Below are 24975 nucleotides of genomic sequence, written 5' to 3'. Positions count from 1 at the left end.
ATAATAGTTGTATTCTGGAACAATAGCATAAAGGCCTATTAAAAATTTGCTTTATGTCATGTAAATAAAACTAGCTCTCAAAGGTGTGTTGACTGTGTTTGTGATACATAGCAAATAATACCATATATGAAAGGTAATTAACATTTCCTGAAACAAAACAGTCTGAAATATTATAAAGAACATTTAAAAGTTTATTAAGAGGTAGCTAGGTGGCACAGGGACTCCTCCTGGAGTCAGGAGGACCTGAGTTCAGATCAGACCTCAGAGATCTAACACTTACTAGCTGTGTGACCCTGGGCAATCACTTAACCCTAACTGCCTTGCCTTTAAAAAAAAAGTTAGTTAGCCCCGGAATCATAAAAAAATAATGAAACTAAGGGTCATAGCTGAAAACTTTTAATGCTTAAATATATAATGATGAAACATGACTAATGTAATATAATCTTTCATGCTTCACCTTAATTTGGCCTCATTTCTCAAGTTGTTCATTTAGTATTCATTTCAAAATTATAATCAAGTATATCTACGACCATAATATTAAAAATAGTATTTTGTTTTCCAAATATACTGGAAATGAGCAACTAGATCAATGAGACTAAATGGTAGGAAATGAAGTTTCTGTATCACTCACGAAGTCACACCTACGTATTGTTAATTACAGAGGCTCTGCTCACCAGAAGGGGCCTTGGAACACAAGTATGGTTGGGTCTGCATGGGGAAGCAGAAAAGAAAAAAAAAGAGGAAGGTTACAGGGAAAGCTGCCTACCAAGTACCTGTAGATTTTTGGAAAGAAAGAATAAAAATACTTTGAAAAAATTACTAATTTTTTTCATAAAAATCACTCATCAAAATGCTCGCTTTGTGTACAACAGGAAAAAGAAGACATTCAAAGAATCTCAGCAATATATGTACTTTTTGATAGAACCTGTCCAAGTTTAATCTATATGTATTACAGTTGTTTTATACTTTTAAAACAATACAACATTCAAGGTTTAAAAATTAGAATATACAAAACAGCTTGATTAGAGCCAAAATAATCCAAGATTTCTATGGAAACTAATATCCTTGTGATTGTGTTATTTATCAATTATCAATAAGGCTAGTAAACCTAATTCTCCCTGAAGACAAATAAGGACATTGCTTCATTCCTGACGTACTTAGGAAAAGGAAAATTAAAAAATCGACACTCTACAAATATTTCTCCCTAAGGATCAAATCTATATGTGGCTTAAAGTAAAATTTATCTCTAGAGAACAGTATTAACATAAGACTGTGAAAAACACGGAGCTGTTTCCCTATGGTCAAAACTCATCTTTTCCTGGTTTCTGGCCAAGGCCTAGGAGAATCATAACCTAGTAGCCCCATCCTATCATAATGTCTACTATGGCTTTTCAGATCCATGCAACTTATGTGCCACCTTCTTGTAAAAGATTACTATTTAACAAGTAAGGAGAGAACAACTGCCTCTTCCTACTTCCCTTGACATCAAGAGACAGAGACACATACTGTAATACTGTATGAATTTTTATTCATATTTTAAATTTCACCTAATGCTTATATTGGTGCATTATTTAAGAATAAAAAGACATGATTAATTTTTAACCCAGCATTTAATAACTTAAACCTTGAATGTTTTGATTCAGGCAATATTTTTTTTTTGAAGAATGCAACTTTTCTTACCCTTCCACAACAGAAAAGCAAATAAACAGACTTCAGTCTTAACAAGTCCTTTGAAAATCCACTTTTTCTCCAAGTGACAAGGATAGATAAAATTATAAAACTCTGAGGATGAAGGCTCATAAAGCAAAAAATATTGTTTTTTGTGTAAATTTGCTGACCACATAATATTTGTATAATAATGATTAATTCTGTAATATTACAGGGAGTTTTACAAATATATCATCCAAACTTGCAGCTGCGAAAGATCTACAGAAGTAACAAATTCTTACCCAATGGCTTCCTTCATACAGAAAGAGGAAACTGAATAGATAAAAACAACAAATATAAATTACTCCCACTATTTTGGCATTTTTGACATGAGATACGTGATGTGTTTGGCCATATACTTTAGTTAGTACCTTTCTCTTCGTAGTTTATTCACTCGCTCAGCTCGTTCCATTTTCTCTTTTTCCTGAAAAAGGTGTTGAGCAATTGTGTCTTTTTCAACGCGATCATTTAAGGCATCAAAGTCTTTTGCAATGCTACACAGCAACCACCAGAGACCATTTTTTATGGACTTGTCCATTTTCTTCCCAAAGCCCAAGACTGCTGAACAACGTTCCTAAAAACATGGTAAACAACTGTTTAATGAACATTACCTAAACACAGAATATAAGGCTTTCACCCATATTAAGATAACTTTCTCAAAATAACTTCACAAGTATACAATAAAAAAGAAAAAGAACTCATCTTTACACTTAACTCACAAAAAGTACTGTTTACAGGACCATCAACTTAAGTCCAAACTGCTAATTTTGTAGAGAAGGAAACTGAAGGCCAGAAAGGCTAAGGGATTTGTTCATGATCACGCAGGCAGGATTCCTGATTCTCAGTCCAGCACTTACCTACTATATCAGGTTAATCAAATGTAAGTAATATACTTTGTAAATGTTAAAGCACAATGTATATGTCAGCTATTATTACTGTTATCATCATCACTAATCTGTCTGCACACAGCAAACTGAAACCCCAGAAGGTAAAAAGTCTTATTGTAGTTTTAAAAGTTTCACAAGATTTTGGACGATATTTAGATTATTTTGAAACACTGGGTATTTTGACAACTTTCATATGCTATTTACAACAACAAATATTACAGTGGATCAGGGATCTAGATCTTTAAAGTTAGACATGTCAATCTACTGAAAGTGGGGAAAAATATTATAACTTCTACTTATATTTACTTGTAATTTCAAAAAACGAACTAAGCTGTACTAGCATGTACACACACACACACACACACACACACACACACACACACACACACTCACTCTCTCTCCCTCTCTCTCTGCTACTGGTACTGGCAACCTCATAAGAGCTTGGCCTACATATCAATCCGGTGTCAGAGACAGTATCTGGGAATATCTCAAGGCAAGAGGGAAACTCTTGTCAAAATTGCCTGAAATCCTCAATTCATTTTGTAATATGAAGCTTAATTACTGGATCCAATTACGTGATATATAACACTACATAGAGACAGACAGATAGAAAGATAGATGTTTGGATAGAGTTTATTTTTAGTCAACATTTTTTTTACGACTGTGATTTCATTGATATAGAGATCTTGATGAAAGGAAACTTTTCTACCAGCATGGATTGACTGATGACAGAGCTGCAAGTATATTCACAAAATTTTTCCCAGTCTATATCAAAGTTAGTCTACACTAGTGAAAACCTAAATTTTTTTTTAAAAGATTTATAATACTGATGTGACAGTTTGCAAAAGTTAATTTAACTGAAAATAAATGTTATAGCATTTATCAACACAAAGCAGTGTAGAGTCAGAGAAAACATCACTTGTCAAATTATTGTGCCTATATAATGACTTTTATCTGAAGAGACTAGCATTTTTCATTAAAAAAAAGCTATTTATAAAAATAATCAGCAAAGATAGAACGAGGGATGGAGAAACTTACTATATGGCATAGACATTTTTTCTCGTTGACAAGTTTTTCTAGAGATAAACAGTCAATTAAGTCTGTTTCTGCTAAAGCCCCTTTTTTGTCTTGTTTATTTGCTAACCTGGAAAACAAAAATAAGAGGTGGTTTTATAACAAGCTCATAAACAAGTAATTAAAAAATCAAGCCATTCAAAAACATCTTAGGATATACTAAGTTTTTATCCACTAACTATGAATTTTAGAAAATTCCAGGAAAATTCTGAGATGATGGTGTAGGTCAGAGAATTCCAAGCTTTCCAGATTTCCCCCACAAAAGAGATAAAACAGAACCTTAGGATGGATGAAGTATGGGTAAAACTAAGAACGAGGGCACAATCAACGTTTTCCTGGACGATTTGAGGTCACAAGAAAAATCCCAAGAAGAGGTTTGGTCCCAATAAAAAGTAAATACCTTCCGGGAGGATCCACATTAACAACCACCAGCAAGCCCTGGGATTAGTTGGTTTGGGGGGCTGTCTCAGTCCTAGAAATAGGAACTTTTATCCCCTGGACAGTGGGGGAGTTGGGTGTCTCAGCTAGGAAAGACTGATGGCACCTCTGCTGACAAGGAACACCAGACCCAGAAGTGCTTGCAAAGAGAAGCTGGGGTAAGAAGGAATCATTAGAAGCAGTGGGGCTAAAAGCCCGTGGCTGTGAGCACTTACAGGACATTGGAGGTTTGGTTTTGGTTCCAGGCTAGAAGGGAGATCTGAAGATTTGGGGCAAGAGGCACCAACTCCCATACCCCAGGGATTCAAGATATTACCACAAAAAATAAACAGGCAAAGAAGAAAGAATGCAACCATAGAAAGCTATTATGGAAACAGATAAGACTGGAGGTCATCTTCAGAGAAGGATACTGAAGTATATAAACCCCCAAAGAGTAATGTCAAATGGTTACCTGCCAAAAAGAATGCAAAGACAATCTTAAAAGACTTTAAAAAAAAGAGATGGAAAAAAAAACACTAAAATAAATAAATAAGAATAATTCCAAGAAAACAAAATTATGAAAGGGAAAATCAACCAATTAGAAAAAAACCTTAAGGAAGAAAATGAGGAGGGCGAAGCCAAGATAGCAGAGCAGAAGGATGGACCTGCTCTAGTTCTACTCTCATAGCCCATAAAATAGCTGTAAAAAAGACTCTAAACAAATTCTAGAGCAGCAGAAGCCACAAAACAGAGTGAAACAGATTTCCAGCCCAAGGCAGCCTGGAAGCCCTACAGGACAGGTGTATTGCACCATGCTCAGAGCAGAGCCCAGCCTTGGCCACACAAGGCACGGTCAGGACTAGAGCAGGCTTCAGGATGGGAAACACCAGGTAGCAGCTGCCGTTCCCAGATTTATCAACCCACAAATGCCAAAGACAGCTTCAAAGGTCAGTGAGAAGGCTCTTTTACCTGGGTGAAAAGGGAGCAGAGTAAGGCCCTAGCCCCACCCCCAGGCAACAGCAGTCACTGCAGCATTTATGGAGCCCTCAGCCTAGAGACCCTGGGGGAATTAAGCAGCTGATCTGAATCTCAGCTCTTAGGGGAAGTCCTGGGGTAAGGAACAGCACTGGTGTGATAGAGCTGGTGGAGGCTCTGAAGTGGGAATTCTACTCACAGATCCAGGGCAGAAAAGAATGTAGTTGCTCTCAGACCAGAGCACAGGCCAGAAGAGGAATAAACTCCTCTCCCTTGATTGTGCCACCTTGAAGGAACTGAGAACTTACAGGTCCCTGGAGTATACCCTCCACTTGACATAGGCCTTAAAAGTCAAGTAACGGCTGGGGAAAATGCCCAGAAAAGGGGAAAAAAATAAGACTATAGAAGGTTACTTTCTTGGTGGACAAGTATTTTCTTCCATCCTTTCTGATGAGGAAGAACAAAGCATACCATCAGAGGAAGATATAAAAGTCTATGCTTCTGCATCCAAAATCTCAAAAAAAATATGCACTGGTCTCAGGCCATGGAAGAGGTGAAAAAGGATTTTGAAAATCAAGTTAAGAGAGGTGGAGAAAAAATTGGGGGGAGAAATGAGAGTGATGCAAGAAAATCATGAAAAGCGAGTTAACAGCATGCTAAAGGAAACGTCAGAAAATGCTGAATAACACCTTTAAAAATAGACTGACCCAAATGGCAAAAGAGGTCCAAAAAGCCAATGAGAAGAATGCTTTAAAAAGCATAATTAGCCAAATGGAAAAGGAGGTTCAAAAGCTCACTGAAGAAAATAGTTCTTTAAAACATAGAATGGAAAAGATGGAAGATAATGACTTTAGGGGAAACCAAGAAATTACAAAACAAAACCAAAAGAATGAAAAAATAGAAGATAATGTGAAGTATCTCATACAACTGACATGGAAAACAGATCCAGGAGAGACAATTAAAAAATTATGGGACTACCAGAAAGCCATGATGAAAAAAAGAGCCTAGATATCATCTTTCATGAAATTATCAAGGAAAACTGCTCTGATATTCTAGAACCAGAGAGTAAAATAAATACTAAAAGAATTCACCCATCACCTCCTGAAAGAGATCCAAAAAGAAAAACTCCTAGGAATATGGTAGCCAAATTCCAGAGTTCTTAGATCAAGGAGAAAATAGTGCAAGCAGCCACAAAGAAAGAATTCAGGTATTGTGGAAATACAATCAGATTAACACAAGATCTAGCAGCTTCTACATTAAGGGATCGAAAGGCTGGGAATATGATATTCCAGAAGTCAAAGGAACTAGGATTAAAACCAAGAATCACCTATTCAGCAAAACTGAGTATATCATCAGGGGAAAAAATGGTCTTTCAATAAAATAGTGGACTTTCAAGCATTTCTGATGAAAAAACCAGAGCTGAATAGAAAATCTGAAGTTCAAACACAAGAATCAAGAGAAACATGGAAAGGTAAACAGTAAAGAAAAATCATAAAAGACTTACCAAAGTTGAACTGTTTACATTCCTACATGGAAAGATAATATTTGTAAATCTTGAGACTTTTCTCTGTATTTGGGTAGTTGGAGGAATCATACCGGGTGAGTTGAATAGGAAGGGATGTTATAAAAAAAATAAAATTAAAGGGTGAGAGAGGAATATATTGGAAGGAGAAAGGGAGAAATGGAATGGGGCAAATTATCTCTCATAAAAGAGACAAGAAAAAGCTTTTTCAATGGAACAGAAAAGTGGTGAGGTAAGAGAGAAAAAGTGAAGCTTACTCTCATCACATTTGACTTAAGGAGGGAATAACATGCTCACACAATTTGGTATGAAAATCCATCTTCAATACAGGAAAGTAGGGGAGAAGGGGTTAAGTAGAATGTGGGGGAGATGATAGAAGTGAGGGCAAATTGGAGGAGGGAGTAATTAGAAGTAAACACTTTTGGGGAGGGATAAGGTCAAAAGAGAGAACAGAACAAATGGGGGCAGAATACAAAGGAAATATAGTTTGTCTTTCACAACATGACTATTATGGAACTTTTTTGCATAACTACACATTTATAGCCTATACTGAATTGCTTGCCTTCTCAATGGGGATACGTGGGGAGGAAGGACGGGAGAGAAGTTGGAACTCAAAGTGTTAGGAATGAATGTTGAGAATTGTTTTTGCATGCAACTGCAAAATAAGAAATACAGGTAATGGGGTATAGAAATCTATCTTGCCATGCAAGAAGAGAGAAAAGATAAGGGAAGGGAGGGGTATGATAGAAAGGAGGGCAGACTAGGGGAAGAGAATGCAAGGTGTCTTGGGGAGGAGAGGAGCGACGGCGAGAAAATTTGGAACTCAAAATCTTGTGGAAATGAATGCTGAAAACTAAAAATAAATATTTTTTTTTAAAGAGGGAAGAAAATGACCTCTTAAAAATTAGAATTGAGCAAGGTGAAGTCAGGGAAATTATGAAATCAAGAAATAATTAAACAAAATATGAAAAAATAGAAGAGAAAGTGAAAACATCTTATAAGAAAAACAACAGATCTGGAGAACTGATCAAGAAGAGAAAATATAAAAATAATTGAACTAAAAATTACGATAAAAAAGAATAGATACAAAAAGACAAGAAATAATTAAAGAAAATTGTCCTGAAACATTAGAACAACTGTGTGTGGAAGAAGTAAAAATAGAAAAAAAAAATCCACTGATCATCATTCAAAAGTTATCCTTTGAAGAAAACTAATAGGAATGTCAGCCAAATTTTGAAACCCCCCGCTCAAGCATAAAATATTAAAAGCATCAAGATAAAAACAATTTAAATATGATGGAGCCACATTACACAAGACCAGCAGCAGAGACATTAAAGGACCACAGGTCTTGGAACACAATATATCCAAGAGCAAAAGAATTTAGGCTCCAGCCAAAATTATCATACGCTGAAAGTTAAATATTATTTGGAATGAAAAAAAAAGAACATTTGATAAACTCTCTGACTTTTAAGATTTAGTTATCAAAATTCCTGAACTATTTAATAGGTGGTTCAACATACAAGAACTAAGAGAAATATAAGGTACATACCATAGACTGATTATAAAGGATTCATAAAGACAGTTTACTCTTTATAGATGTGAAATATATGTCTAAGACTCTTATTAATAACTGGGTAGCTCATAACAATGATTGGGATAAACCCAACTGTGTTATTTACTTTAAAAGTAAAACCATTTATGAATAGATAAAAAGAGTAATAATTTTACACAAATGAGGTGCAAGAGCAAGAACTGATACAAAGAAATTAGATGGGGAAAGAAGGCTGGTAGTTCTGGTAACCTAGTTTCATCTCAAAGGGTTTAAGAAGGAACAAAACATATATATATTTAAAAGAATATAAAAATCTGATCAATTCAGCAGAAATAGAACAGCAGGGGAATAGGGAGTGGGGAGAAGACAAGGGAGGGATCTTTAGAGGGGAGGGTGAAGGAATAGGTAAAAGTGGGGAGTAGAAGTTGTTTAGATTTATGGTAGAAGTTAAGTAGAAGAGGCAAGAAGAGATAGGAAACAAGAGATATGCACAAACATAAAAACCAAAGATCAGGGGTAGAATAGGTTCAGTAAGTCTATATATATATATATATATATAAATGTGTATGTATGCATCTATAGCTACAGAGAACCATATCTGAACTTCACTGTAGCCTTTTGGAGAGTGTGGGAGGATGGCAAAAAAGAACGAAGTAAAAAAGTAACAGCAGAGAGCAAAAAAGCACTCACAAAGAAGCAAAGAAAAGATGGACAATTTTCAACCCAAGTATATTTAGCTTCCTTGAAATGAAAATACATTGTTACAAAATCTGAATACTCTCATATTCTGCTAGGCATATGACATGGTTTTTTGTTTTTTAACTTTGTATTTAAGTTCCAAAATTTAAGTTTGTGATGTTTTTGTTTCTCTATTCTGTATTTGTGTTCTGGCACCTGAGTCTAAAACAAAAACTTTTTAAAAAGTGAAATAATATCTTTTCTTATCATGTCAGGAGTACCACTGTAAATACCAATTATACAATGCCACATGAAGTTGTATAAAATTACCGTGGTCTATTGGAGTTAAATGTCCCTAAACTTATGAGCTGTCTACTTTGCATATTTGTTGTCAGCTTTTTGCTTGACTGGTTGGGGGTCAGATGATAGATTGTAGCTAATCAAGCTTTGTGAGAATGGTATATAAAATTCAAGTGACTATGCTCTAACCAAAGGGCCCGAGGGACTTTCCGCAGGACATGAGATAGAATTTGTCAACTTAGTGGTGTTAACGCGAGTTGCTCTTATGACCTTTTCAGTTTATCTTCTGGTTTCTGTTCGTTCTAAGAATATGAAGATGTCTGATGCAAATTACACCTGAATTAAAAATCAAAGGGGCATTAGAACACTGGAGATAAGCAAAACATATCCTGATTTTTTAAATCAGAAGAAGACAAGAGTTTTAGAAACTCTAAACTATTTGACTGAACAAAGAATACTAGGTATGCTTGAAGGACAGAACGACTATCACTGGTGGTATATATGAAGTGGAGTTTAGATGCCTACCTATCACAAGTTAAAGGAAAATTTCTGCATTGAGTAGGTCAGGGTGGAAAATCTTGAAAGGCAAGTCTTCTAACCCTAAGATTCTAAGACACCTAGAAATTAATCTCTTATGAACTCCCACAGAGTTGCAGCCTAGAGAATATTGGAGAGTAACCTGACACTGGAACAGAATGGAAGGCACAAACACTCAAACAGAATGGAAGGCACAGGTTGGTCTTTTTTTCCTATAACCATTACATTCATGGGATAGATAAAAAATATAGGATTTGTGAACTTAAAAAGCAACAACCCTTCAGTGACTATATTTTAATATAATTTGTTTCATTTGTAATCCTAGGTATTTTTTAAATGTTTTTTTAAATCACTGTTCTGAAAAAGGTCCCTTCGGCTTCACTAGACTGACAAAGGTGTCAATGATATAAAAAGGGTGAAGAATCACTGTTCTACAGGTGTTTCTCTTACGTGCCATTTAATGGCATTAATAATAGTAGTAAGAACTGTTAGTGATAGAAGTTAGAATTGTTATTATCTGAGGATATTTGTTTAGTATCTTTCCAAAATTATTCATTATGCGAGCTTAGATATCATTAAGAGAATCACTTACATAATTTATTTCCATAAATGTATCAGATATAGGGGGAAAGAGAAATTGGTTATATGTGGGGCAGGGGTTGAATTTTTTGGTCCAGATTTGTGGTGTCATTCTTTCAGCACAGAAACCCCTTGAAACCACAAAGACCAGCAACTGCTCGTAACTTATAGTCTTCGAAAGCTACCTAGGGGCACTGGTATGTTAAACTTATTCGGGGTCACACAGGTTGTATCTATGTCAGAGGCAGGACTCAGTCCCAGATCTTGCTGATTTCAAGGCTAGGTCTCTCTATTTACTAGGCACGATAGTTTGCACTTTTTTATACGGTACATGAGAAGAAAGAAAATTATACTTGGAAGCTCTCATTTGTAAAGCTCTTTACAAATTTCCAGTGACACAAAAGATAACAATTCTTCTTGGAAGGCAACAAAAATACTACAAGACTTATGTGATTCTGGGAAAGCAACGATATTGCTGTTATTTTTAAAACCATGGCTTTTCTTTAAATGAATGGCAAAGGAAGAGAACCCATTAACTGAAAACCTACAATCATTTGACAATGAGACAGAATTAACCTTTGTTCTGTGTACAAGGAAAGGAAGGACATAGATTTCTAAGCAACTGAATGTACACAAAATTTCAAGAATAATGTTTGCATCATATAAAGTCTTTTGCGAAGTACTTTTCAAAGACCCATTTAATGATGATGATAACTAACATTTACATAACACTTCCTATATGCCAAGCATTGTGCTGAGTGCTTTATAAAGATTATCTCACTTGAGCTTCATAAAAACCTGGGAGGTAGGTGCTATTATTATCCCCATTTGGGTGAGGAAAATGAGGCAAACTGAGGTTAAGTGAGTCGTCCAGGGTCACACAGCTAGAAAATACCTGAGGCTAGATCCGAACTAAGGTCTTCCTAACTCCAGACCCAGGACTCTATACACTGGCACCAAGTAGCTACACTATTTATATCAAATATACCAATTACAAAGCATATCTATTCATTTTTCAAGACAGGCACTCAGAACCTCTACTTACTAACTCCTCATTAGCATATTTCATATTACTGCATATACTTGAAAAAGATTCACAGAATTCTTTAACTACAAAATAAGGGATCTTATCTATCATCTAGTCCAGCTGCCCCTTATACTTGATCATTTCACATCTTGCTGAGAGAACTTCACTGGCTCCCTATTAGCTCTAAGATAAAAACCAAATGGCAATTAAAAGCCCTTCACACAATCTGGCTCCAACCTACTTTTTCAGCCTTAGGTCCAGCCAGATGAATGTTTTTCCTTATAAGAAAATTGTGACCCAAAGTAAATTGCCCAAGGTCATATTCTATATACTAAATAAAGCTGCCATAAAATTTATTTCCATTGGAAACTTTTAAATATACAAATATGTTTGTATACACTTATACATGTACATATACATGGATGTATAAATTATATGTATGCTATACACATGAAGTACATTTTAATATTTAGACTGTGCTTCATAATTAGCTGAAAGTGAGATTTTGTTGTATTTTTTTCTGCTTTACATGATAATATTTCTCATTATTAACATCATAATTTCAGAGTTTTCTCAATCAAAAAGCATTTATTAAGCACCAAGTCCTCTACTAGTTACTGGGGACAGTCAAAAATGAAGCAACCTCCACTCACAAGGAACTTATTTCAGTTAGGAAAAATAAATGAACTCATAAGCAAATACAAAAGTAAATACCAAATAACTTCTTGGAGGAGATACTGTTGTTGTTGTCCTTCATTCTAAAAGTGGATCATGACATCAGGAAGATGATGCCATGACTTGCAAATAAATTGGATTTAAGTGAGGAAGGGCTGTGCAAAGACACCAGCATCACTTTCTCCCCCAGAGTCATCTGGATGATTCAGTGGCAAGATACAGATCACGATGACTGGAGATAGCCCTGGATGCAGTAGGAGACCTCAGCCTTTTTAACCTCAGGTCTTTCTGAATTCTCAGTATGACTGAGGCAAAGCCTATTCAGTGGCAGAGGCAGAGAATGGCCTACTTTTACCTTGCCAAAAAAACCAAATCTGGTAGGGGAAGACATGCAGGGTTTCCGGCCAAAACAGAAAAAATTGCTATTTACATTCACTCTGAGCCAATCAGGGCCCAAACAATGGCCAAGTGGTCTTGGCTTGGCCAATCAATGACAGTCAGAGTGAACTGGGTTTAAGGCATGGTCTTTAAGAAAGAAATCTAGCCTGTAAACCCCAAGACACCTTGCTAGGTTTTAGCCATCAAAATTTACATTTCTTCAGGCAGAGCACCAGTAGGTAAGGGTATGATACCCTATGTGAATGGACGGAGGGGAAGAGAAGGGAAGAAGGAAGGAGCTGCCACTGTCTAACTGGAACTGGTCAGTTAGGTCCTTGAAGGTAGCTAGGGACTACTAACAGATTGTTGTCTTTCATTCTTGGAGACATCATGACATCCAGAAAGTGATGACACGACTTGCGACTGAATTGTATTTAAGTGAGGGAGGGCTGTGCAAAGTCATAAGCTTCACTTTCTCCCTGGGAACCATCTGGGTCCAGTGGCCAGATACATACCAGGATGACTGGAGATAGCACTCTGGAGGAGGTACTAGCAACAAGTGAACAAAGGGAGAGAGATTGGAAAAGGTCTCATATAGGAAGTAGTCCTTTTAACAACTTTGAAGAAAGCTATTGAAGACAGGGATTCTCTGTGGTAGAGGTGACAAAAGGAGTTCATTTTATATTCAGGAAACAGCCTGTTCAAAGACACTGAGAAGGGAAAGGAAGTGTTCTGTATAAGCAAGAACATTCATTTGGCTGGACCTAACTAAATGAGGCTGGAAAAGTAGGCTGGAGTCAGGTTGTAAAGGGCTTTTAATTGCCATTTGATTTTTATCTTAAGAGTTAATAAGGAGCCAGTGAAGTTTTCTCAGCAAGAAGTGAGATGGTCAAATCTGTGCTTTGGGAAAATCACTTTAGCAGTTATGTGTAAGATGGATTTTACAGGAGAGAGACTTCAAAAAAGAAGATTAAAGAGGAGGCTATCATAAAAGGTAATGAAGGCCTGAATTAAGGTGGCAGCAACTTGAGTAATAGAGAAGGGGCTGGATGTGGGATGTGTTGTGAAGGTAGAATCTACAAGACTTGGAATTTGGCAAAAAATGTGGAATAAGGGATTAAAGAGATAAATATGACTCTCGAGTGGTAAACCTGAGTCACTGTAAGGGTGGTACCATTTATCTAAGTAGAAGTTCAGAAGAAAGGTAGATGCAGAAGATAAGTCTCACCATCCATTCCCCATTCCCTAAAAAGGAGTGTCCTACAAGGCTCTGCCTTGGGCCACTCAGATTTCCAGGATTACTATGCTCCTCTTTATGCACTATGGTATTTATTGTGGTATTACTTGGCAACTAAAGAATGGCAATTCTGTTCTGCATATGTTGAATCTGAGATGCCTAGGAGCATCTCAATGGAGATATCTACCAGGTAGTTGGCAAGGCAGAACTAGAGCTCAGCAGAAATATGAAGGCTAGATTTGGAAGTCATCTGTAAAAGGATAAGGAAACCTATGGGAGCAGAATAGAATATTAAAAGAAATCAAGTGCAGAGAAAAGGGTACAGAACACAGCCTCAAAGGACATTCACAGTCAAGAGGGTGGGAGATGGATAATGATCCATCCAAGAATACAAACACAAAGAAAACCAAGAAACAGCAGGAGCATGGAAGCCAAGGGAGAAAGTTTCTAGGAGGATTGCTCATCAACATTGCCAAAACTGGAAAAAGGGGGAATGGAACTGAAAAATTACTATTGGATATAGCAGTTGAGAGATTCTTGGTATTTACATACTTGCATCTAGCAATCCTACTACCCTAGTAAATAACTCAAAAGAAGTCAAACTTTAGAGAAAGATCCTGTATATTCTAAAATATTCATAGCAGTACTCTTGTGATAATAAAAATGGAAAAAAAAGTGATATCCATCAAGCTGGGAACAGTTAAACAGTGACATGTGAATATAATATTATTGTTCAGAGAATCACAGTAGATTTATATGAACCAATAGTCAAAGAAACCAGAACCAGAAAAATAATAAATACAACAGAGTAATGTAAATTAAAACACCACAGAAAAATGGCTGGATTCAAATTAAATGCAATGACCAATAATGATCCCAGGATACAAGAATTCCTTCTCTTCTCCATCAAAGGGTAAGGTACCTATGTATGCCAAATGTGATAAACACAGATGTTATAACTGTATTGTTTAAGTTTTGCTTAAATATTTTTCTTTATTACAAGAGCAAATTCTGTGAGGAGAAGAAGGATATCAGAAAATGACTGATTAAAAAAAAACCATAATGGCATTGATAAAACTTAAAAAGGGGTTGCCGGTAACCCTAAGAAAGTTGGATAGTAAAAAGAAGAAACAAATGATAAAAGTTTAAAGGAGTAACAGAGTAAAGAGTAGGCTTTTTCTTTCTTTTTTTAAAGCATAGATCTATCTAGACATGTTTCTAGGTACCAGTAATTGCAGTCATAGAAGAGGGACATGATAGAGTAAGCTCCTGGAAGGGACAGTGTAATGTTAATAGAATAGGAATATCTTCCCCAGCCATTAATAGGCCTAACACATGGAGCCTGTAGTCACATGCAGCCTGGGTCACATGGAGCTCAGACTATGAGGACCTTGCCCAAGTAGGAGAGAGAGAGAAAGCAGGAGCAGAGAGAGAACAAGGCAGAGCAGAGAGAGAGAGAAGCAAGCTGTGAGTGGGCGGAGGGAGGAATCTGTCTAGGGGAACTTGTTTTTTGTGCAGGGGCCTGACAGAAAGAAGGTTTAAGATGTCCGTGCTCCCTGGATTAGTGATAAGTACTGTGTTAAATCTTACCTCCTGGTATTCTAATCATGTCCCAAATAAATATTTTGGTTTTTACTTTGAAGAAGAGAGTTATTTGTATTTTGGGAATTTACCCTGGAAATATGTATGCATATTCACAGCAGCTGCTATGGGTACCACATTGGCTTTACAGATAGCATCAAAACCCAAGTATAAGAATTGAATTTGGCAATGAGAAGAATTACCTCCTTCCCTGAGACAGGAACAGAAGAAGAAAGGATGGCAGATGACACTGTTGGGACTTGAGCTGTAGTAGAGACAGAGGAGCTCACATTTTTCCATCAGCTGCCCTTCTGGGTTTGACTCTAGGAACATCATACTAGAATAAACTCATCACCTGAAATCTCACCACCATGGAGATTAACTCAGGTTTCCATACTCAACACCTCTTCAACACCCTCACTTACCTCTCCCCTCTGATCAGAGGGATGGAAGGTAGTGCAAAGTCTCCCTTTGAAGAGGCTCAGAACTTTCTCCCTCATTTCATTTTCCATCTGCTCTGCTAGGTTTCACTCTTGGAACATCATCCCTTCCCACCCATCTGATTGTGCCCCTCCCCATTTGTCAGCTTCCTTTTGTGTACTGTCTTTCTTCATTAGATTATAATATAAGCTCCTGGAGGGCAAAGACTGTCTATTTTTCTTCTTTGTATTCCTAGAATTTAGCATGGCACCCAGCATACAGCATTGGAATAAAGGAAAAGAAGGTAAGATGACCAGGGTGGAGGACCGGCAATGGTAGAATGGCAAGCAGCAGGGCAACTCAAGGGATTCAAGTGTGAGAGACAATGTACAACTGAACCAGTTAAGTAAAGGGTAAAAGCTGTGATTCATTTCAACTAGATTTAATATATTAAAAATTGTATAGATATAGTTAAATTTATGTGTATAAAGAACAAGTTACTCTCTTATACTCTATTCCAAATGTAATCTTATACTCTAATCCAAATGTAACATTCCTTTATTCACCATTACAAGTACCTTTACTTAGAGACGTAAGATACACATTTGGAATCACTAAGAGATAACTTCTATTATAATCTCTGCTACAAATCTCGAAAATAATCTTAAGTTAGTTGTTCTTCTTAGGCCTCAACAACTCTCTCCTACAAAAGTTTAGGAGTAAATCCACTATCTCAAAAATTTATAATATCCTCTATAGTTGTACAAAAATTCACTACATAGAATTAGACAAAAGCAATCCAGTATCTCACCTCTCAAAAGAACAATAAACTGTAAAAATATTTTAGATTGTACTCAAGGATCAACTTTAGAGTTAAAAGGACCAAAAAATGAAATGGCATATATGTATGTAGTATAGAAAATAAACTCATTTATCTGCACATTAATTATTCGTAACAAAATCTAATGCAAAGTGGGCTCAGTATGATTGTGGGCCAATTTTACTAACTACTGTGGCTATAAACTAATTTGAATACAGTATCTAGTTGTATAACTTTATGACATTTGGGAGCCCCTAAATAGAAAGCACAATTACCATTCAAAGAAGTGTTTTGAGACAGAAAGAAAGATGGGGAGAATAAGTATAAGATACAGAAGTTAGGTTTACTTAGCTTTACACAAGAAAAGTTGTATACATCTAATCATATTTCCTCATTATTTATATAATAACAATTCAAGGCAAGAATTAAATGGATGTGAAATGTCACATATGCTCTCAGATGTTGGTTATAACATTTGTCACAGTAAGAACCGGCAAGGGAAAGTGAATACTCAAGAAATAATTGTGATATAAAAAACAAAAGGCATGATTAAGAGTTTTAAAAGATTAATGTCATAAAGTTTAGTGTTAAAATGCACAGCAGAATTCAATGTATTCAATAAGAAGAAAACTAGTTAGCACCTCTTCCCATTCCCATTCCAGGATACACTCACCGTATTCTTTGTTTCTTGTCCTCCAGCTAATTACTGATTCTACATGGCTGCCCCACTCTCCTGCTCCAATTATTAGGTACATCATAAAAGACAAAACAATTTGAGCTGGTACAGGATATGCCTAACCAATGTCAGAATGCTGGATAGTACCAAATTACATTAAAAAAGAAAAGGTAGAATGGATCGTTACTCTTAGCACTAAGAAGTTAAATAAACTGCAAGCAATTTCCATGACACAAGTAGAATATGGTCACCTGTCCAATATTTCAAACCATCAATAAATCTTTTAGTGCAAATATATCATTTATCTCGAATTTATATATTCAGTATGGTTACTTACACTAAAATGGGCTTTCCTGATATGCTGGGATGATTTAGAACCTCAGCTATTGTCTCTCTAGCTTCGTCCATCCTCTTTTCATCACTGGAATCCACCACAAATATTACCCCATGTGATTCAGCGTAGTAATTTTTCCATATTCCTCGAATTTTCTGTCCACCTCCTAAGTCGAATATTGTAACTTCAAACTTTCCCTGTCTAAGATCAATTCTAGAAAAGCCAACAGTTGGAGTTACATCTTCTGGGCTCTCTGTTTTAGAGGAAAGAAAAACAAAACAATACATTCTTTAGGTTGGCATTTGCTAATGACTATTTTAACTTTATGTTAAATTATTAAACAACTAAAATCTTACATTTTTCTACTAAAGTAAAGCCATATTAATTTGAAATATTCCTTTAAAGAAATATTCACTGATTGACTTATTTTAAAAAGACTTTGTTAGGCAGGCACTATGGAAAACACAAAGAAATATATGGCACAAAGACCCTACCCTTAAGAGCTTACAGTCTAAGTGAGAAGAGATCAGACACAAAAAAGTTAAACAATATGCGCAATGACTTACAAACAATTCAAACGTATAAATGCTATGCTTCCTCCCCAATAAGAAAATCTCACACTTATTCAGTATTTTTTAATTTGTGTGTAAAGGATTGCAAACAGGCAAACTCAAAGACCTGAGTTCAAATTCAATCTCAGACACTTACTAGCTGGATAACCTGGGCAAGTCTCTTAACCCTGTTGGCCTGTTTCCTCATCTACAAAATGAGATGGATAAAGACATGGCAAACCACTCCAGCATCTTTGTCAAGAAAACTCCAAATAGAGTCATAAAAAGTCAGATATGACTGAAATAAGGACTGCTAAGTGCTTCTATGTTTATTAGCTCACATGACCCTTACAACATCCCTGTGAGGTAGATGCTACTATCATCACCCCATGTACAGATGATAAAATGGAGGCTTTCTCACAAAGACTGCAAACATTTCAGGTGGAATTTAAACCCAAGTCTTCCTGAACAGAGTCTAATACTGTTTATCTACTATGCCGGACTACCTCTCCCTGACCATAAAGAAAAATCTCCATAGAGAACAAAAAAGTAGAACTTTTAGAGAAGAGATGCATTCAGAAATAAAGCCAGGGATCAAAATGGGAAGAGCAGGACAGGTTTAGAAAGTTGATCCCCAGGCCCGTCACGATCTCTTCCTTGTCTATTTGTCCTGGCTTCTATGGCTTCTTGCCTTCTTTGAGAGGCCTTTCCTGATTCTCTTCATGATGTGTGCTTTGCCTCTGCTGACTGTTTCCAATCAGGTTTGAATATATCTTGTTAGTATAATTGTTTTCATGAGGACTCCCTTATTAAACTGGAGAAAAGGAACTGTCTTTTGCCTTTCTTTGTATCCCTTGCACTTGGCACAATGCCTAGCACGCATCAGGCACTTAATAAATGCTTACTGGTTGACTCACCGAAGAGAAAGTCCCAGGTGGTACTGTTACTTTTGTTTTTTTTTAAAGTAGTAATGTCCTGAAAAAATATGTTCATTGAAATTACCTGAATTTTTCTACCTCTTTCTGTTATAGAAATTTTACTAATTATGTAATTTATTTTGAATTAATAAGGATAAACTTTTAAAAATACAATTACCTTTGGTGGGACTGAAACTCTTCTTGGGCTTAAATTTATATACTGCTTCAAAGTCACACACCAAGTCAATGGTTAGTTAATAAACTATCTTATTCAGTTTCCTACTCTTTTTCCCCACTTGGACTGCATGGCCCTATGCTCTGAGAATGGAAGATGTTACATTCATACCTGTAACAGTAAGCACCCCAACATACACAGGGGGGCCTGCTGTCATAGGTTCTTAGATCTGCATTCATAAAAGGAAAGGCAACTTTTCAGGGGTTAACAATCACTTTAATCAAGCACAGGTATCAGAGAAAATCAAAATTTCAGAAAAATCAAAAATCAACAGACATACTTCCATATTTCTGACCAACCACTAACTAGCATACATACATAGAAACCAGAGAGGGAAGCACCAACTTCTGAGTTTTACAAGCAGGGGGGGCTCCTTTACACCTTCCAAGAATCTCCTCTGGCCAAATAAACACTTTCAGTCAATAAGCCCCAAAGTAACACCTCACCTTAAGAGTATTTATACACTTTTCAGAGTCAGAGGGTATGACCCTCTGACCCAGTGCCTCAATAGAAAAAAAAAAAAAGGTATTTGAGACCCTCCTATAAAACAACTCCTCTAATCAATCTTCCCTCAAGGGACAGGCTAATCAATGTGTAAGGAAGAGCTTCTTTAATCACATATTGAATCAGAGGCACTTTTAGTAAAACAAAAACAGCACAAGATTCTACTTGCTTGGCCTTGCAATACTCTAATTAAGCCATATTATAGGTTAAATAGGCTCTCTCTGTATAGCCTGGAAATCTAACCACCATTGACAACACTGCCTCCATGACAAAAAGAAGTGTTCCAAGTTCCATACGACTAACTTTCAAAACAAAATGATTCCAGAAGAGTCCCTTCAACACCATTCAAGAAAATTTCATGTAAGTATAACTTGTGCAGTATAATATACTGAAATGAAAAATGACATTGTTCCTAAAAGAGCTTACAAATCTAGTCAAGAGGGTAAGACGTACGTAAAAAATCATAATGCAAGATATATATAATGCCAGACAGGAATGAGAAATTAGGACTGGGGCAGTGAATGAGCTCAGGAAAGACTTGATGGAAGAGGCAGAATTTGATTTGGTGTAAGGGAAGTGGAATAACTAAAAATTCACAGAGGTAAAAAAGAGAGCCAAGAGCTTTGGATTTGGAGCCATAAAATGTGGATTTGAACTCTTTCACTTATGAGTTAGATGATCTTATATAAGTCACTTAATAGTCTCAGAAGTTCAGTTTCCTCATCTGCAAAAGGAGGTTTGGTTTCATAATCTCTAGGTCCTTTCTGAGGCAGCGAACAGGAAATGGAATGCATAAAGCTAGAAAGAAAAGTTGGAGAGCAGACAGCAGACTGTCCTGAAAATGAGACACATCGTGATGATGTGATCAGAAGATTCAAAGGACAGATGGAGGAAGGGAGTAACTGGAGTGAGGGAGACAGGTGCCCAGGTGAGAGGTAAAGCTCTAAGTTAGGACAGTGGTAATGGAGTCATGGGAAGAAATAAATGCAAGAAATACTGTGGAGGGACCATCAACAGGATTTAGCAAATAATTAAATGAAGGGAGAGGATGAGGAAAAGCAGACTCCAAGATGACCCCTGGGTTTAGAGGCTGGGTAACTGGGAGAAGATAGTGGCATTCGCAAAAGAAACTGAAGTTAGGGAGAATAGTATGATTTAGGACAAATACAAGGAGTTCAATTTTGGACATTTGGAACTTGAGATATCTGTTGGCAGGAGATCCAAAACTAGGTGATTAAGTATCAAATGAATAAGTTCAAAGGAGAAAAGGATAACTGAGTTAGAGCCAGGTAAGACCTTATACCTAGCTTTCTTCTAGCTCTAAAAATTTCTCTTCTGAATATAGCCACTCCTCTCTCCTGTCTAAAAGGGGGTGTTTAATAAACTTCTAATAAAAATGAAGGGAACAAGGAAAGGGTGTGTTTTTAAGGAAATAGTGTCGATTTTGAGTCAGAGAAACTAGGTTCAAAAGCTACTTGTGATATAACCTTGTTTTCTCTCATCTAAAGAATGAAGGGGTCAGACAAGATGACCTCTGAGGTTCCAGTTTCAATTAGAAAGCTCTGCTCTTATGGTCTATTCTAAAATGAAAGAATGGGACTGGGGAAGATTTGGGGAGAATAAATTGAGTGAACTCATTACAAACTATGTAGATAAAAAATAAAGATATATTTTCATTCTGTCTCAAACTCTAGTATATATATTGATTAGTTAGTTGTTTTCAACTACTTCTACATTCTCCTAAATGTCCCTGTCAACAGCTTATACCCATGAAGGGGATCAATCTCTCACTCTCTGGGCCCACCCGAGTGTTAACACCCAAAAACATTCCCAAATATAGGTCAACAAACCAAGGCAGAAAGTGAGAGCCCTCACATAACCAATCAACTACCAGGCACTAAGTACCTACTAGGTATTATCAAGTCTATAGGAGCCAAAAGAAGAAGAGTGGAAAAACCAAGTTCCTAACTGAACTATGCCATCATGTGGTGACCTGAGGAGTACACAGAAGCAAAACTGTAACGGGACGAGTTAGAGCCGACCCCTATCCATTTTCAGGACGCCACACTGAGAGCCTGCCTAGATAACCTAGGGGCTTGTCAGTAGGGGTGGAACTAGATGGATTCAGGAGGAAGGGTCTCGTCCTTGTTTGCAACGTGGCAGCTCTTTGTCCTGGCTCCGGATGTCCAGTGGAGAAGACACCCATATAAGGATAGGTGATAGGTTCAATGTAAAAGGTGATAGGTGATAGGTTCTACGTAGGGCTTAGGAATGTACTTAGGAATGTACGTAGGTAAAACTATAAATGCATGTGATTTAGATGAATAAAACGGAGTCTTCACCATCTTTGTCTCCCGCCCCATTCATTACTCACGAGATCAAGGCCTCTTGCTGGACAAGAGCCTTGGGTCGGGGTTAGGGGTTCCCGTAAGTGGCCTAGGGGACCCCAACAGAAAACAAATGCTTTGTAAGACATAGCTAATTGGAATTAAGGATAATTTAACACTGATATAAATATTCATAGCTCACCTCCTTGGATTCCTTTCACTGCTGTGCTTTTACCAGCATTATCAAGTCCAACAATCAGAAGAGTCACCTTTCTGAAAATAATAACATTTAAAAATCATGTTAGGATATGATGAAATGACATTTTTAAAATTTTCATTTCTGTGACACAATTAAGCAAAATAGCTTTCTGATAACCTACGAAAATAGAAGTATGTAACGAATACTTCAAAATGGCAGCTAAAAAGCAGCAACAAAACTATCCAATAATCACATATGACTATTAAATAAAGTTGTGAGCCTAACAGAAATAAGTTGAAAAAAGGGTTAAGTGAGAAGACAGTTTGGTCTATTTTGTACATGTTGAGTTTGAGATGTCTACGGGACCTCCAACCTGAAATGTCCAATATGGGGTTGGTAACATGGGACTAAACCTCAGTAGACTCTTGATATCCATATCTGAAAATAACCTGTGTAAAGATAATTGAACTCGTGGAGGTTGCTGAGAGATCGAAGATGGAAGTTTTGAAGGTATGATTCAAACCCAACTCTCTAGATTCCAAGTCTAGTGTTCTTTCTCTACTACCATAACTCTCCCACAATGTTGAAAATTGACTAGTAAATAATAAATATACTTTCCAGAGCAAAATTCCAACATGACCTATTTAAAGAAGTGACTAACATCTTGAAAATAGGAAGTGGTTAAAAGGAAAGGCTATTTTTCAGTCATCTTCATGTAATGCTCATGACATGTAGGTTTCTAATGGTTAAGCATTGCCTATAGCCCAACTAGACCCATGGCTACCACTGCTTCTCCTTCTACCATTTGCCGTATCTTACTTAAGGTAAATTTCACCTCCCCTTCCTTCTCTTCACTGCCCTTCCAGTCCCATTCTTCCTCCTTATAATTGTGCCCAAAGGCTAGCAAAATATCTTGGGGTTACCGGGCTAATTTTTTTTAAGGGCCAAGCCTTACACCCAAATCACTCAGGCCAGTGACTGGCCAACAGTAGGTCCCTGGTCAGTTCTCACTTGGTCACGATTTGGGCCTAACTAGCTCAGTGTCCTGAGGGGGTCCTCCCCTCCTAGATTTTTTTTTTTTCCTCTGTTTGGACTACGTAAAAGAGGTCCTTCTTGGGCCTCATTTCCTACCTAGCCTTAATCAATGAATTGGAGTTGCTTCAGTCAAAATGAAACCTGTTAAAGAGTTTAGTCTATAAAGGCCAAGGGTGACTTATTCTTAAATAATTTAAGACTTAAGAATCTTAGTCATTAAAAAAAAATTTTCCCCCTAACATACAAAGACTCTTGATGCAAAATGTCATCCACATCCAGAGAAAAACCTATGAGTCGGGACTCAGAATGAAGCAGACGATTTTTTCTTTGGTTACGTTTTGTTCCTACCCTCCCCTCTCCCTGGAAGAGGCAGAAGGCAACGGATGGGAAAGCCAGTTTTTGACCCTGCTTTTTAATTTTGTTTGGTCTGCTCTAGAATGTGTAGGGGGTACGGAAGTGGGGGGGAAATGTATTAGAAAACAAAAGTGATGTCAGGAAAATATCAAAAAAACTGACATCAAAAATGCAAACGTCAGCCTGAAAGGTACAACCCGATGGAAACATAGTAGCTTCTCCGGGGCCACAGCCAGATCTCCGCGCCTTCCGGCCCACAGGACAGCGGCGGCCGCCCCGAGGTCTCCGGGACGGAGTCGGGTTGGGGAGCGCTTTGTGTTGGCAGCCCTCGGAGGGGGCCATCCCAGGGGCTCCGAGAACTCACCGGAGCTTGCACACGCGTAGAGACACACAGACAGACAGACACACAGACAGACACAGACAGACACACAGACAGACACAGACGCACACAGACAGACACACACACACAGACAGACACACATAGACAGACAGACACACGCCCGAGGCCCGGAGGCAGGCGCCGCGGCCCCCACGCCCCGGCAGGAGGACGCCAACACACACAATCACACAGGCCGCAGAGCACAGAAGCCTGCCGGGGGAGACGCAAACGCTTGTTAAAAAGCTGCTTCTGGTCCTGTTCTTTTCCGACTCGGTTTTTTGGGCCGAAGGGGGAGGAATCTTCAAACCCAAAAAAGGCTCTCATTTCGAACAATACAGTGTCCTCCCCCACTCTGGGCCGGGCAACAATCGAGGCAGCCCCGGACTTTCCGGGCCGGGCGCTCCCCCTTTGCCGCCTAGGCGGCCCCGAGGGGTCCGACGTGCGTCCCGGAGCCCGGCCCCAAGAAGGGTCTAGAGGCGGAGCCCGCGGGGAGAGCTCGGCGCCTCGCCTCCTTCCCCTCTCCTACCTGACGGGCTCCTTCAAGCTTTTCAGCCAGCCGAAGCAGCTGGTCACCAAACTGAACAGGGAACAACGGCCGACGGCGCCCATCTGCGCCCAGGCGGGACCGACGGGCACAGGCCTCCGGCCCGGGTAGCGCCAACTCCTCGCGGAAGCGCCGACGTCACGCTTCCGATGGTGCGCAGGCCTCGTACGCCCCGCCCACGCCTCGTACGCCCCGCCCACGCCCTTGCCCCAATGCCCGCCTCGGGATCCCGGGTTGGGGCGCTCTGAGTGGCTGGCTATCGTAGCCCCGCCTCCCGCCCAAGGGGAAAGAACGTGGCCGGGGGCGGGGGAGGGGGAAGGGTTAGTGCAGCCAGGCAACTGCAGCGTCCCCGTTGCCAGGCTGTGTGTGGGGAAAACAAAGCGAGCGGGGCGGCGCACAGACGTGGTTCCTCCAGTGCTCTGCGGCCTTCGTCTGTCATTTTCCGACGGATCCGAGGCCCTAGAGGCCCCAGAGGCCCCGTCTCTTCTTCAGTTGCACAAGCACAGGCCCCTTCCCCCGGCCGGGCCCTCCTCGGCGGTGCCTCAGCCGCGCGG

General features: G+C 38.3%; 1 protein-coding gene across 2 annotated transcripts in view; it reads right to left on the bottom strand.

The window, feature by feature from the left end:
- Positions 1-24602, bottom strand: part of ARL13B (ARF like GTPase 13B) — a 53002-nt gene extending 28400 nt beyond the window's left edge. Inside the window, exons 1-5 of one of the 2 annotated variants that reach the window (XM_072621668.1) lie at positions 24404-24602; positions 22113-22183; positions 17380-17629; positions 3633-3738; positions 2079-2281 (exon numbers count right to left, since the gene is read on the bottom strand). In XM_072621668.1, coding sequence (XP_072477769.1) covers positions 2079-2281; positions 3633-3738; positions 17380-17629; positions 22113-22183; positions 24404-24486 — 713 coding nt within the window. In that variant the 5' untranslated portion in view covers positions 24487-24602. The remainder of the gene's footprint in view (positions 1-2078; positions 2282-3632; positions 3739-17379; positions 17630-22112; positions 22184-24403) is intronic. The other variant, XM_072621667.1, reaches the window with a different exon arrangement.
- Between the last annotated feature and the right edge of the window lie 373 nt (positions 24603-24975).

The sequence above is a fragment of the Notamacropus eugenii genome, chromosome 6, assembly GCF_028372415.1.
Source record: "Notamacropus eugenii isolate mMacEug1 chromosome 6, mMacEug1.pri_v2, whole genome shotgun sequence".
NCBI lineage: Eukaryota > Metazoa > Chordata > Mammalia > Diprotodontia > Macropodidae > Notamacropus > Notamacropus eugenii.
The sequence above is the reverse complement of the archived record's forward strand: the minus strand, read 5'-3'. Positions and strand labels throughout refer to the sequence as shown.